Raw genomic sequence first — 12916 nt, forward strand, 5'->3', positions numbered from 1 at the left:
AAAATCTGAAAAGAAGCTGAAAGCCCATGGCTGCTTCTAATGCTATTAGCCAGCAGGGCTGCATGCATGCAAGAGCACTTAGCAGGAGCTAAGCTGAAATTCCTTAGGACACTTTTTCCGGAGAGAAATTTCCGAGATCCCCCCCCCCTTCCCCTCCTCAACTCCTGGCAGAAAAAGAAGGCAGCCCCACAACCAAATTTCCTCTGAATATTCTTCACCCTATTTTTGTGGCAACTTTCACACCTCCGCCCAACCCAAAGCTCTGGCATGGCACTGGGCATTGTGGAGAAGGCAAAAATAGTGGGTGGGTTGTCGACACCATTGCCTCTGCTCCTGTATAATAATAATACTAATAATAATAATAATAATAATAATAATAATAATAATAATAATAATTTTTTATTTATACCCCGCCCATCTGGCTGAGTTTCCCCAGCCACTCTGCGCAGTTCCCAATCAAATGTTAAAAACAGTACAGCATTAAATATTAAAAACTTCCCTGAACAGGGCTGCCTTCAGATGTCTTTTAAAGATAGAATAGCTGCTTATTTCCTTCACATCTGAAGGGAGGGTGTTCCACAGGGTGGGCGCCACTACCAAGAAGGCCCTCTGTCTGGTTCCCTGTAACCTCACTTCTCACAATGAGGGAACCACCAGAAAGCCCTCGGCGCTGGATCTCAGTGGGGCTGAACGATGGGGGTGGAGACACTCCTTCAGGTATACAGGACCGAGGCCGTTTAGGCCTTTAAAGGTCAGCACCAACACTTTGAATTGTGCTCGGAAACGTACTGGGAGCCAATGCAGATCTCTCAGGACCAGTGTTATGTAGTCCCGGCGGCCAGTCCCACTCACCAGTCTAGCTGCCGCATTCTGGATTAATTGCAGTTTCCGAGTCACCTTCAAAGGTAGCCCCACGTGGAGCACATTGCAGTAGTCCAAGCGGGAGATAACTAGAGCATGCACCACTCTGGCGAGACAGTCTGCGGGCAGGTAGAGTCTTAGCCTGCTTACCAAGTGGAGCTGGTAGACAGCCACCCTGGACACAGAATTAACCTGTGCCTCTGTGGTTTAAAGTGACCACAATGAGAAGCCTAAGATAGAAAGGAAGGAAAACATTGTGCTACTGCTAACAGTGAGTCTCACTCCTATTAGAGCTGACTCCTTTTGGAAAATGTCTTCTCCCTGTGATGAAATTTGGTGAAGTTGCCCTTCCGTCTTCTTCAGCCACAACTGAAGTGGAGAACAAGAGACAATTTGTACAGGGCTCTAAATTATAATGTGAACCTGTGAGGCCCAGTAAACTAGGTCTCTCTCTCTCTCTCTCTCTCTCTCTCTCTCTCTCTCTCTCTGTATGTCACTGTATAAAATTGCCTCTTCCTTCTCTCCACTACTCCCCTGCTATCACATCATTAAGACTGTTGTGCAAGTATGGGAACACTTCTCATGTCTACATGCCCCGAAGCCCAGTCCCTTTGGCTCTTAAGAGCTGCTGTAGGCAAAGGAAGTGTTTGCCCTGAGGGGAGTTGGAGAGAGCTGTTGAACCAGCTGCTGTTGGTAAAAAGGCATTTCTAGCCCCCATGGCTACCTGAGCCTCCAGTGGCAGAACTGGATGCAGAAGCACCCCCCCACACACAAACTGCAAGTCCCTTCACAGGAAGTGTGACCCCATTCAAGGTAGGCAACCGACCAATTTCTCAGACATAGGAACGACTCACCCACAGTGCCAGGATTCAAGCTCAGCTTGTTTTCCCACATCCATTTCACCACTGCGTCCCGGCAGTGGTCCAGGGACTTTGCAGCCTCTCCTGATTCAGATGTTATGGAGAAATAGAACCGAGTGACATCTGCATATTGTATTGGCCCGAATATAAGACCTGCTTCAGGGTGGCAGTGCTAGGAGGCAGGCACACTCATTTCCGAATATAAGCCACACTTTAACTTTTCACAGTCGGAATTTGGAAACAAAAAGTGTGGCTTATATTCGGGCCAATATGATATTTCAACCGGAGCTTCAGCAAGTGCAGAGTCAAGATCACTCTAAAGCTGAGTGACTTAATCCTCCAAGTGTGCAGCCAGTTGGTCGCAGTAGGTCTTTGGGGGATCCGCAGGTTCCTCCCCTACACAACGCATTCCTTCACATGCTGCTTGTGAGCTTTCAGAGGGGTTTCACTGGCTGCTGTTGGATACAATGCATTCGTGCAAACAGCCCCATAGGAAAGATTCCCATCTGCCTTGCACTTTAAATGCTATTGATTGCCTGCAGAATGGAATTTGGGCATTCTCAGATCGTGCCCGGAGGTGTAGCGGTGTTAGTCTCTTGCAGCAAAAACAGCAAAGAGTCTTCTGGTGACTGGGTAGCTCAGTTGGTTATAGCATGGTGCTGGTCACACCAAGGTTGCAGGTTCGGTCCCCATATGGAGATATTCTGCATATTCTGGCATTGCAGAGGGTTGGACCGGATGATCCTCAGAGTCCCTTCCATCTCTACTATTCTATGACTCTAACTTAAAGTATAGCATTTATAATGCCATGTACCTTTGCAGACTGAAGTCCATCAAATTCATGAAGTGTCATTGAGTTGCATGGTTTGTTGGGGAAAGGTGGACCTGTAAATAGTGAGGTTGGAGGCAAAATGGTGATGATGATGCTATCGGCCAGGACAATTTGCAAAAAATACTTACTCACATGATTTCTCAAATCATGAAAAAGTTGGAGACTTTTTTTTTACAGAGAAATATCCGCATATCAAACAAAAGAAACAAATCTTGAAAAATAAGTAGAAGAAAACAAGTTTGAATGGGTCTTTCATAGTCTTTAATCAGACAGTGCATCCTTTGGATAGTATGACTGCACCCTCTAGTGGCAGCCATAGTACTATATAAAATCCAACTGCACACTTGAAAAAGAGAGAACTGAAGCTTTTTTCAATAATAGTCTGAGGCTATGTTCCAGTGACTACAGATGTAGTATTAAGTCAGATGAATCAGTTTCATTCCTAAACCACTGAGCTCACGTAGCCTTGTGTAGGATCATGCCGTTCAGTTAATTGATTGGCAGAGCAATCTGAATTGCCTTGCACTAGTCTGGTTTTGTATGGGATGTTAGGGGACGAAGAGTACCTCTGCTCCCAATGGCTTCATGTAGATATTAAATAGTACTGGAGTGTAATAGTTCCATATAACACCAGTCCTGAAAGACCTACATTGGCTCTCAGTACGGTTCCAAGCACAATTCAAAGTGTTGGTGCTGACCTTTAAAGCCCTAAATAGCCTTGGCCCAGTATACCTGAAGGGGTGTCTCCACCGCCATTGTTCAGCCCAGACACTGAGGTCCAGCGCCAAGGGCCTTCTGGCGTTTCCCTCACTGCGAGATCACAGGGAACCAGGCAGAGGGCCTTCTCAGTGGTGGCACCCTCCCTGTGGAACGCCCTCCCTTCAGATATCAAGCAAACAAACAACTATCTGACTTTTAGAAGACATCTGAAGGCAGTTCTGTTTAGGGAAGTTTTTTATGTTTGATGTGTTATTGTGTTTTTAATAATCTGTTGGGAGCCATATAAGTAATAAATTATTATTATTATTATTATTATTATTATTATTATTATTATTATTATATCTCCTGCGGCACCCCATAAAGTAGCCACCAGGGGCCCAAAAGCTATGCTACACTCTAGACTTGGTCCTAAAGGTAGTATTGGAAGCACTGTCATACCCCAATTCCCATTCCCCAGAGTTGGTTCAAGAGGATGTCATGGTCTATGGTCTCAAACACGGATGACTGATCCAGAAACTGGAACAAGGTCATAATCCCCTTGTCCCACTCTCTGCAAAAAGGTCATTCATCAGTTTGACCGAAACGGTGGCCAGGTCTGAACCCAGATTGGAATGGATCTAAATAATCTTTGTCCTCCAAGAATGCTTGGGGCTGCCCCACCACGGTCCTCTCCACCCCCAGCCCTAAAAGGGGCTTGTGGCAGTTGGTTGCCCCACCCCCTGCCCCCACCTGCCTTGCCCCACCCCCTGTTCCTGGGACTCCTCATGAAGGAGCTGTCCCTGAAGGAAGAACTGCGAGGGCCTCCTTCCACCTGCCTTGCTCTACCCTCTAGTCTCTGCTTCTCAATGTGTATTGTAGTGTGGCTTGCCATTGTTTTATTGATTATAGTTTAGATATTTATTGTACCTGCTGAGTGGATTTCTGCTTAACTTTTATATGTTGATATTATTATTTTATACTATTCTAAAGATTGTTGAATGTTACTTTTTTGATGTAGGTTGCCTATTTTAAAGTTGTTTTATTATCACATTTTTGTATTGCATTAGATTGTTATAAGATGCACGTTTTTTGTTTCTTCAGCTTGTAAACCGCCTTGAGTATTGTAAGATAGAAAGACGGTATACAAATTAAAAATGATGATGATGATGGGGCAACTGCATTGCAGGGAATTAGACTAGATGACTCTGGGGTCCCTTCAAACTCTACAGTTCTATGGTCCTATGGACAGGGGTCTAGGGGGCATGTGGTCGGACACATTGCCTTGACTACATCAGCTGATTGCATAAGGTGAAACTGACCTCGCAAAACATCCTCGATAACAGCACTGCATACTGTATTGGCCTGAATATAAGACCTGCTTCAGGGTGGCAGTGCTAGGAGGCAGGCGCACTCAGTTCCGAATATAAGCCACACTTTAACTTTTCACAGTCGGAATTTGGAAACAAAAAGTGTGGCTTATATTCGGGCCAATATGATATTTCAACCGGAGCTTCAGCAAGTGCAGAGTCAAGATCACTCCAAAGCTGAGTGACTTAATCCTCCAAGTGTGCAGCCAGTTGGTCGCAGTAGGTCTTTGGGGGATCCACAGGTTCCTCCCCTACACAACGCATTCCTTCACATGCTGCTTGTGAGCTTTCAGTGGGATATCACTGGCTGCTGTTGGATACAATGCATTCGTGCAAACAGCCCCATAGGAAAGATTCCCATCTGCCTTGCACTTTAAACGCTATTGATTGCCTGCAGAATGGAATTTGGGCATTCTCAGATCGTGCCCGGAGGTGTAGCGGTGTTAGTCTCTTGCAGGAAAAACAGCAAAGAGTCTTCTGGTGACTGGATAGCTCAGTTGGTTAGAGCATGGGGCTGGTCACACCAAGGCTGCAGGTTCGGTCCCCATATGGGACAACTGCATATTCTGGCATTGCAGAGGGTTGGACCGGATGATCCTCAGAGTCCCTTCCATCTCTACTATTCTATGACTCTAACTTAAAGTATAGCATTTATAATGCCATGTACCTTTGCAGACTGAAGTCCATCAAATTCATGAAGTGTCATTGAGTTGCATGGTTTGTTGGGGAGAGGTGGACCTGTAAATAGTGAGGTTGGAGGCAAAATGGTGATGATGATGCTATCAGCCAGGACAATTTGCAAAAAATAATTACTCACATGATTTCTCAAATCATGAAAAAGTTGGAGACTTTTTTTTTTACAGAGAAATATCCGCATATCAAACAAAAGAAACAAATCTTGAAAAATAAGTAGAAGAAAACAAGTTTGAATGGGTCTTTCATAGTCTTTAATCAGACAGTGCATCCTTTGGATAGTATGACTGCACCCTCTAGTGGCAGCCATAGTACTATATAAAATCCAACTGCACACTTGAAAAAGAGAGAGCTGAATCTTTTTTCAATAATAGTCTGAGGCTATGTTCCAGTGACTACAGATGTAGTATTAAGTCAGATGAATCAGTTTCATTCCTAAACCACTGAGCTCACGTAGCCTTGTGTAGGATCATGCCGTTCAGTTAATTGAGTGGCAGAGCAATCTGGTTTTTTTAAAAAAGATATTTATTAAAGTTTTCAATGTATTACAAAAATTAGAAAAAAGAAGAAGAAAAATAAAAAAGGAGTAAAAAGAAGAAAAGGATATAAAATAGAAACAGTTAAAAACAAATCAATCTTTCCATATCATATCTTTCATTTACTTGTTTCCCTGACCTCCTCACACCTCCCTTTCTTGCATTCCAGTTCAGTTGGTTAATTCAGCAAATCCTTTCCCTCTTTAATTTTATCTTAATCTTTTATCTTAACATATTATAGCTTTAAATTATCACCTGTTAGCGATCCATTTTTACATATTCCTTAACATTGCTGCTAAAAAATCCCACTTAACTTCAATCCAGCATCATTCTAACATTCATTAATTTTACAGTGTTTCTGTAAGTAATCTTTAAATTTCTTCCAATCTTCTTCCCCTGACCCTTCTCCCTGGTCTCGGATTCTGCTGGTCATTTCCGCCAATTCCATATAGTCCATCACCTTCATCTGCCATTCTTCCAGGGTGGGTAATTCTTGTGTCTTCCAATACTTCGCGATAAGTATTCTTGCTGCCGTTGTAGCATACATAAAGAAAGTTCTATCCTTCTTTAACACCAATTGGCCAACCATGCCCAGGAGGAATGCCTCTGGTTTCTTCAAAAAGGTATATTTAAATACCTTTTTCATTTCATTGTAAATCATCTCCCAGAAAGCCTTAATCCTTGGGCACGTCCACCAAAGGTGAAAAAAAGTACCTTCAGTTTCTTTACATTTCCAGCATTTATTATCGGGCAAATGATAGATTTTTGCTGGCTTGACTGGTGTCATGTACCACCTGTATATCATTTTCATAATATTCTCTCTTAAGGCATTGCATGCCATAAATTTCATACCTGTGGCCCATAACTGCTCCCAGTCAGCCATCATTATATTATGTCCAACATCTTGTGCCCATTTAATCATAGCAGATTTTACTGTTTCATCCTGAGTATTCCATTTCAGCAGCAATTTATACATTTTTGACAAGATCTTAGTTTTGGGTTCTAACAATTCTGTTTCCAATTTTGATTTTTCCACCTGGAAGCCAATTTTCTTATCCAATTTATATGCCTCCATTATCTGATAATAATGAAGCCAATCTCGCACTTTGTTTTTTAGTTTTTCAAAACTCTGCAATTTCAATTTAGCTCCCTCTTGTTCCAAAATTTCCCAATATTTCGGCCATTTGGCCTCCATATTGAGCTTTTTCAGAGCCTTCGCTTCCATCGGTGACAGCCACCTTGGAGTTTTATTTTCAAGTAGGTCTTTATATCTTATCCAGACATTAAACAATGCTTTCCTGACAATATGATTTTTAAATGCTTTATGCACTTTGACCTTATCATACCACAAATATGCATGCCATCCAAATGCATTATTAAAACCTTCTAAATCCAAAATGTCTGTGTTTTCAAGAAGCAGCCATTCTTTCAGCCAGCAGAAAGCTGCTGATTCATAATACAGTTTGAGGTCTGGCAGGGCAAATCCACCTCTTTCCTTTGCATCCGTTAATATTTTAAATTTTATTCTAGGCTTCTTGCCCTGCCAGACAAATCTAGAAATGTCTCTCTGCCACTTCTTGAAACAATCCATTTTGTCCATGACTTGCAATGTTTGAAACAAAAACAACATTCTAGGCAATACATTCATTTTTATCGCAGCAATACGGCCTAGCAGTGAAAGTTTCAAATTTGACCAAATTTCTAAATCTTTTTTCACTTCTGTCCAGCATTTTTCATAATTGTCTTTAAATAAATTCCCATTTTTAGCTGTCATATTAATCCCCAAATATTTCACTTTCTTAACCACTGTTAAACCTGTCTCATTCTGAAACCTCTCTCTCTCATTCGCTGTTAATTTTTTTTCTAAAACCTTTGTTTTTAACTTATTCAATTTAAATCCTGCAACCTGACCAAATTCTTGAATTAGTTCCAAAACTCTTTTAGTACTAGATTCTGGCTCCTGTAATGTCAGTACTAAATCATCTGCAAATGCTCTCAATTTGTACTGTTTAGCTCTGACCTGTATACCTTTAACCAATTGGTCCCTTCTAATCATGTTCAACAGAACCTCCAGGACCGATATAAAAAGCAATGGGGAAATTGGGCAACCTTGTCGTGTTCCTTTTTCTATCTTGAATTCCTCCGTCACAACATTATTTACAATTAATTTGGCCTTTTGTTCAGAATAAATTGCACTTATACCACTTTCAAAGCCTTGTCCTACCCCCATCCCCTGTAGGTTCTTCTTCATAAAACTCCAAGAAATATTGTCAAAGGCTTTCTCCGCGTCCACGAATATCAAAACTGCCTTGGTATTAATCTTCTCTTGTAGAAATTCTAAAATATTAATTATGTTTCTCATATTATCAGTTAAATGTCTGCCCGGGAGAAAGCCTGCTTGGTCTTTATGAATCTCTTCTACTAATACTTTTTTTAGTCTTTTAGCCAAAATATCTGCAAAGATTTTATAATCCACATTTAGCAATGATATGGGGCGGTAGTTCTTAAGCTGCGTCTTTTCAGTCTCTGTTTTCGGTATAATTGTGATATACGCTTCTTTCCACGACTCTGGTGCCCTTTTCCCTTCCAATATTTCATTGCAGACTTCCTTTAGAGGTTGTACTAACCATTCTTTCAAAGATTTGTAGTATCTAGAAGTCAGTTCATCCGGTCCTGGAGATTTCCCTAATTGCATATTCTGAATGGCACCTTCTACCTCCTGTTCAGTTATTTTATAATTCAACATCAGTTTGTTTTCTTGGGAGATTCTTTGTAATCCATTTACAGTGGTGCCCCGCAAGACGAATGCCTCGCAAGACGGAAAACCCGCTAGACGAAAGGGTTTTCCGTTTTGGCGGTGCTTCGCAGGACGAATTTGCTATGGGCTTGCTTCGCAAGACGGAAATGCCTTGCGATTCCTGGGATTTTTTTTCCCTCCCCCCCCTTTTCCCAAGCCCCTAAGCCGCTTAACAGCTGTTCGCTAAGCCGCTTAACAGCTGATCGCTAAGCCGCTTAACAGCTGATCTAAGCCGCTTATCAGCTGATCTAAGCCGCTAATAGCCTTTTAGCAGCTAATCCGCTAATCCCTTAAGCCTTTAATAGCCGCTAATAGCCTTTTAGCAGCTAATCCGCTAATCCCTTAAGCCTTTAATAGCCGCTAATAGCCGCTAAACCGCTAATAGCGCTAATAGTGCTAATTCGCTAATGGGCTTGCTTCGCAAGACGAAAAAAACCGCAAGACGAAGAGACTCGCGGAACGGATTCTTTTCGTCTTGCGAGGCACCACTGTATTTTCAAAAATCGATCTATGTCAATTTCTTTCTGTGGCCCTTGTGTATATAATTGTTTAAAGTATCTCTGGAAACAGTTTCTAATCTCAACTGGGTTCTGTATGATCTTTCCTTCAACTTCTAAATTTGTAATAGTATTTAATTTTTGTCTTTTTTCCATTTGCCAAGCCAACAATTTCCCACACTTATTAGCCGGCTCCTATCGGCCAGGACAATTTGCAAAAAATAATTACTCACATGATTTCTCAAATCATGAAAAAGTTTTTTTTTTACAGAGAAATATCCGCATATCAAACAAAAGAAACAAATCTTGAAAAATAAGTAGAAGAAAACAAGTTTGAATGGGTCTTTCATAGTCTTTAATCAGACAGTGCATCCTTTGGATAGTATGACTGCACCCTCTAGTGGCAGCCATAGTACTATATAAAATCCAACGGCACACTTGAAAAAGAGAGAGCTGAAGCTTTTTTCAATAATAGTCTGAGGCTATGTTCCAGTGACTACAGATGTAGTATTAAGTCAGATGAATCAGTTTCATTCCTATACCACTGAGCTCACGTAGCCTTGTGTAGGATCATGCCGTTCAGTTAATTGATTGGCAGAGCAATCTGAATTGCCTTGCACTAGTCTGGTTTTGTATGGGATGTTAGGGGAGGAAGAGGAAGAGTACCTCTGGTAGGGGGCAATCGTGCCTGTTCTGGGGTAGTTTGACCATAGTTGGTCTCCACCCTGCACTCAGCTCTCACCTGTGGCTCCTAGAATAAGACAAGCTCTAATGGATTGAGTGGATGAGGCCAACAGTGGGTCCAATGGTCATGAATGTGATTTCTGCACGTGCTGTAGAAAGAAGTGAGGGGCAATGAAGTTTGTCTAGGACAGCGGTTCTCAACCTGTGGGTCCCCAGATGTTGTTGGACTACAACTCCCATCTTCCATAGGTAGCAAGGCCAGAGCTCAGGGATGATGGGAGTTGTGGTCCAACAACATCTGGCGACCCACAGGTTGAGAACCACTGGTCTAGGAGAAGGAAGTCTCTGATCCTAAACCTCCACTGCCTTTGTGGGATATCTTCAGGAGAGGAAAAGGCTAAGCAGTAAACACTACACAAATCCGGAGTAGAGTCCCTAATTTGGTTGAATGGCACCTTGTACACCTCCTTCCGGCAACTCCTGCAGCCAAGTTGGTGCTAAAAGTATTGCTCTGTTTTCCTTTGGACCACATCAGCATGGCTAATCTCAGCAGCTCAGGCTTGCACACCACAGAGGTCACTTCAGTGCTGCTAATGTAGCAATCTAACTTCACCCCCCAGAAGCAGACTCCATTGTCTCTCGAGACAGACGGATGCCAACAACCGTCTGGTTGTACATGGGCCACCCCCTTTAAAATAACACCAGTATCACTTCATGAGCACAGACCTCCTCCTTCCACCTGTCATCATTAACCAAATGTTAATTCACTAATGTATTAATTCCATAAAGTTCACTATTCATCAAGTCATTAAAGAGAATGTATTGAACTTGAAACTTGAATCCAAACAAACAAAATGTACTTGTCGGTGTTATCTCAGTTCTTGATTACTTTTATATAGAGTTTAGAGGGAAAGTTTCAGGCTTCTAAAAGCAATACCTCTAACCTGAATTTAAAGCTTTTAATCATTCTTCTATTACTATTTCTCCTTCTTTCTGTGCCACATTTCCACAGAATTGTGCCCCAAATGGCTTACAACATATCAGATGAACAATCACTATTCAAAACAGATAGCTAGATAAAGAGAAACAATTAGAAAGAATACTAACATCAGTAATTAAAAAGATCAGTCTGTACAACATTGTGTAAAACAATGCAAATGATTGCTTCAGTGAAACAATATTGCATAAAACAATACAAGTAAACTAATCTAATTTAATGGCTTAAATCTGATGAAGAAACACCCACACCTCTTGACTTCACAGCCATTAACAGCAGCTCTTCAGTTGAACACCACTCAAGATGTCTAACAGCCTTTCCGCAATTTGTTCACATGTTAATCCCAGCTGGTTAGGCCTAAACTAGAAGAAGAAAATAAACTCTTGTCTATTGCATTGCATCTAACTGGGTGGGGTGTAGGTCTAAGAAACTTTATTCTTCACTAAGCCTCCCTGAAGAACACTCCTGGAACAACCTTTTTAGACTCAAATTATCTTGATCAATATTAGCCCGTTATTACTGTCACCTTCCCGGGTAAAAGGTATTCAAGGGATTAGTGTCCCTGCCGAATTAGTGTGTTGCCGAATAAGACCAGTATTTTGTGAGAATCCCAGCAATGGGGTATTCTGAACACTTTCCACTGATGGACAGTGTGATGGGATGAAGAGCTGCTTGTGCGTAAACTGCAAGTCCCTCAGAGTTTGAACAAGTTCTCAAACCTCTGCCTGTGACGGAGCCCCTCCAGCATGGCTGCGTCAATCGCTAGCAGAATCTGAAAGTGGTTGCTTTCGGAAACGTTTCCAACATAAAAGCTCCTTAACGGAAACACGTCTTCTGGACTCTCGGCGTGACAGTTTCCGGCGAGGAACGGGTGTCCCTATAGGAGGTCCTGAGACCTCCCCACTGTTTTCGCTGGAAGCGTCTCTGAGCCATTCCTCCGACTCTCCTTCCCTTGACGTTCCTGTTCGCCCCCTACTGGTTCCCTCTTCAGCTGTTACGTCTCTCTCTACCTCAGAGAGCCTTTGCACCTCCTGTCCTGCCGATGGCAGTTCCCTGACAGACAGCAACGTACTTTCTGCTCAAACCTGACTTATAGTACAATGAAGGGAGGTTAGGTAGCAATCACAGTTACAAAGCCAGCATTTTTATCGCTTGATTCACTGGAATCCTCAGTTCTTGCTCTTTTTCCTTCAGATACTTTAAATGTTAGTGCACAGGACCTGGAAGTCATACTTGATTGATGCTTTCCCCCCCTCACTCGTATCTAGGTGGAAATGACTGTGGACCACCCCCAAGAAGAGACCGCGAAGAACTTGCAAAATTACCAGGCAAACCATCCTATTCCCATGGGGAAGAAGTAATCTACAACTGCCGGCCTGGATATATAAAACTTGGGCGCCTTAGATTTCGGTGTAATGATGGAGAATGGGTGCAATCTGTACCACATGTGGAATGCAAGAGTAAGTAAAAGCATAACTTTGCAGAATCACAGGCAATTGAAATATTTTGAGCAGTTCATTTTTCTCTTTGTGATAATCATTGGGATGACTCATTTTTTTCCCCCAGCATTCTAACAGAGACCACAAGGTTCTATTTCAGTTTGTAGGCACTATCTCCTTTTTTTTGTCTGACATTTGGATTCCATTATTTGTTTCCACTCAGAGGTGGAGAAATATTATCATTTTCCTTTTCAACTGAAACCTGAATACTGCCTACACTACTTCTCTTCTCCTTCTTCTTTGGTGATCACTCATAGCCAAGTAAGATTGTCTTCCATAAACACGGTCTTAAAAGTGAGTCCGTACGTGACTGTGGAGGCCAATTCTGGATCCACACATCCTTCCACAGTGGGGACATAGGTTTCTGGGTGGGAGTTGATCACAGTGAGGGTTTGTCAAGCGTGCCTTCCTCTTAGTGTGTTTCTCTCTTTTGTCCTGAGTTCAAGCATCTTCAAAGCCAATGACACCTTTGGGAAAGGCTGTTCTCCAACTGGAGCGCTCGCAGGCCAGTGTTTCCCAGCTGTCGGTGTTTATACTACATTTTTTAAGATTTGCCTTGAGAGAGTCTTTAAACCTCTTTTGTTGACCGCCAGC

At 42.3% G+C, this 12916-nt stretch overlaps 1 protein-coding gene across 6 annotated transcripts in view; it reads left to right on the forward strand.

The window, feature by feature from the left end:
- LOC310679702 (complement factor H-like) overlaps positions 1-12916 on the forward strand; it is a 54890-nt gene that overhangs the window by 2810 nt on the left and 39164 nt on the right. For all 6 annotated transcript variants that reach the window (XM_083445274.1, XM_083445275.1, XM_083445276.1 and 3 more), the window contains exon 2: positions 12092-12283. In XM_083445274.1, the coding sequence (XP_083301400.1) occupies positions 12092-12283 (192 nt within the window). The remainder of the gene's footprint in view (positions 1-12091; positions 12284-12916) is intronic.

Source organism: Podarcis tiliguerta (assembly GCF_965153285.1).
Source record: "Podarcis tiliguerta genome assembly, chromosome: 6".
In the NCBI taxonomy this organism is placed as follows: Eukaryota; Metazoa; Chordata; class Lepidosauria; order Squamata; family Lacertidae; genus Podarcis; species Podarcis tiliguerta.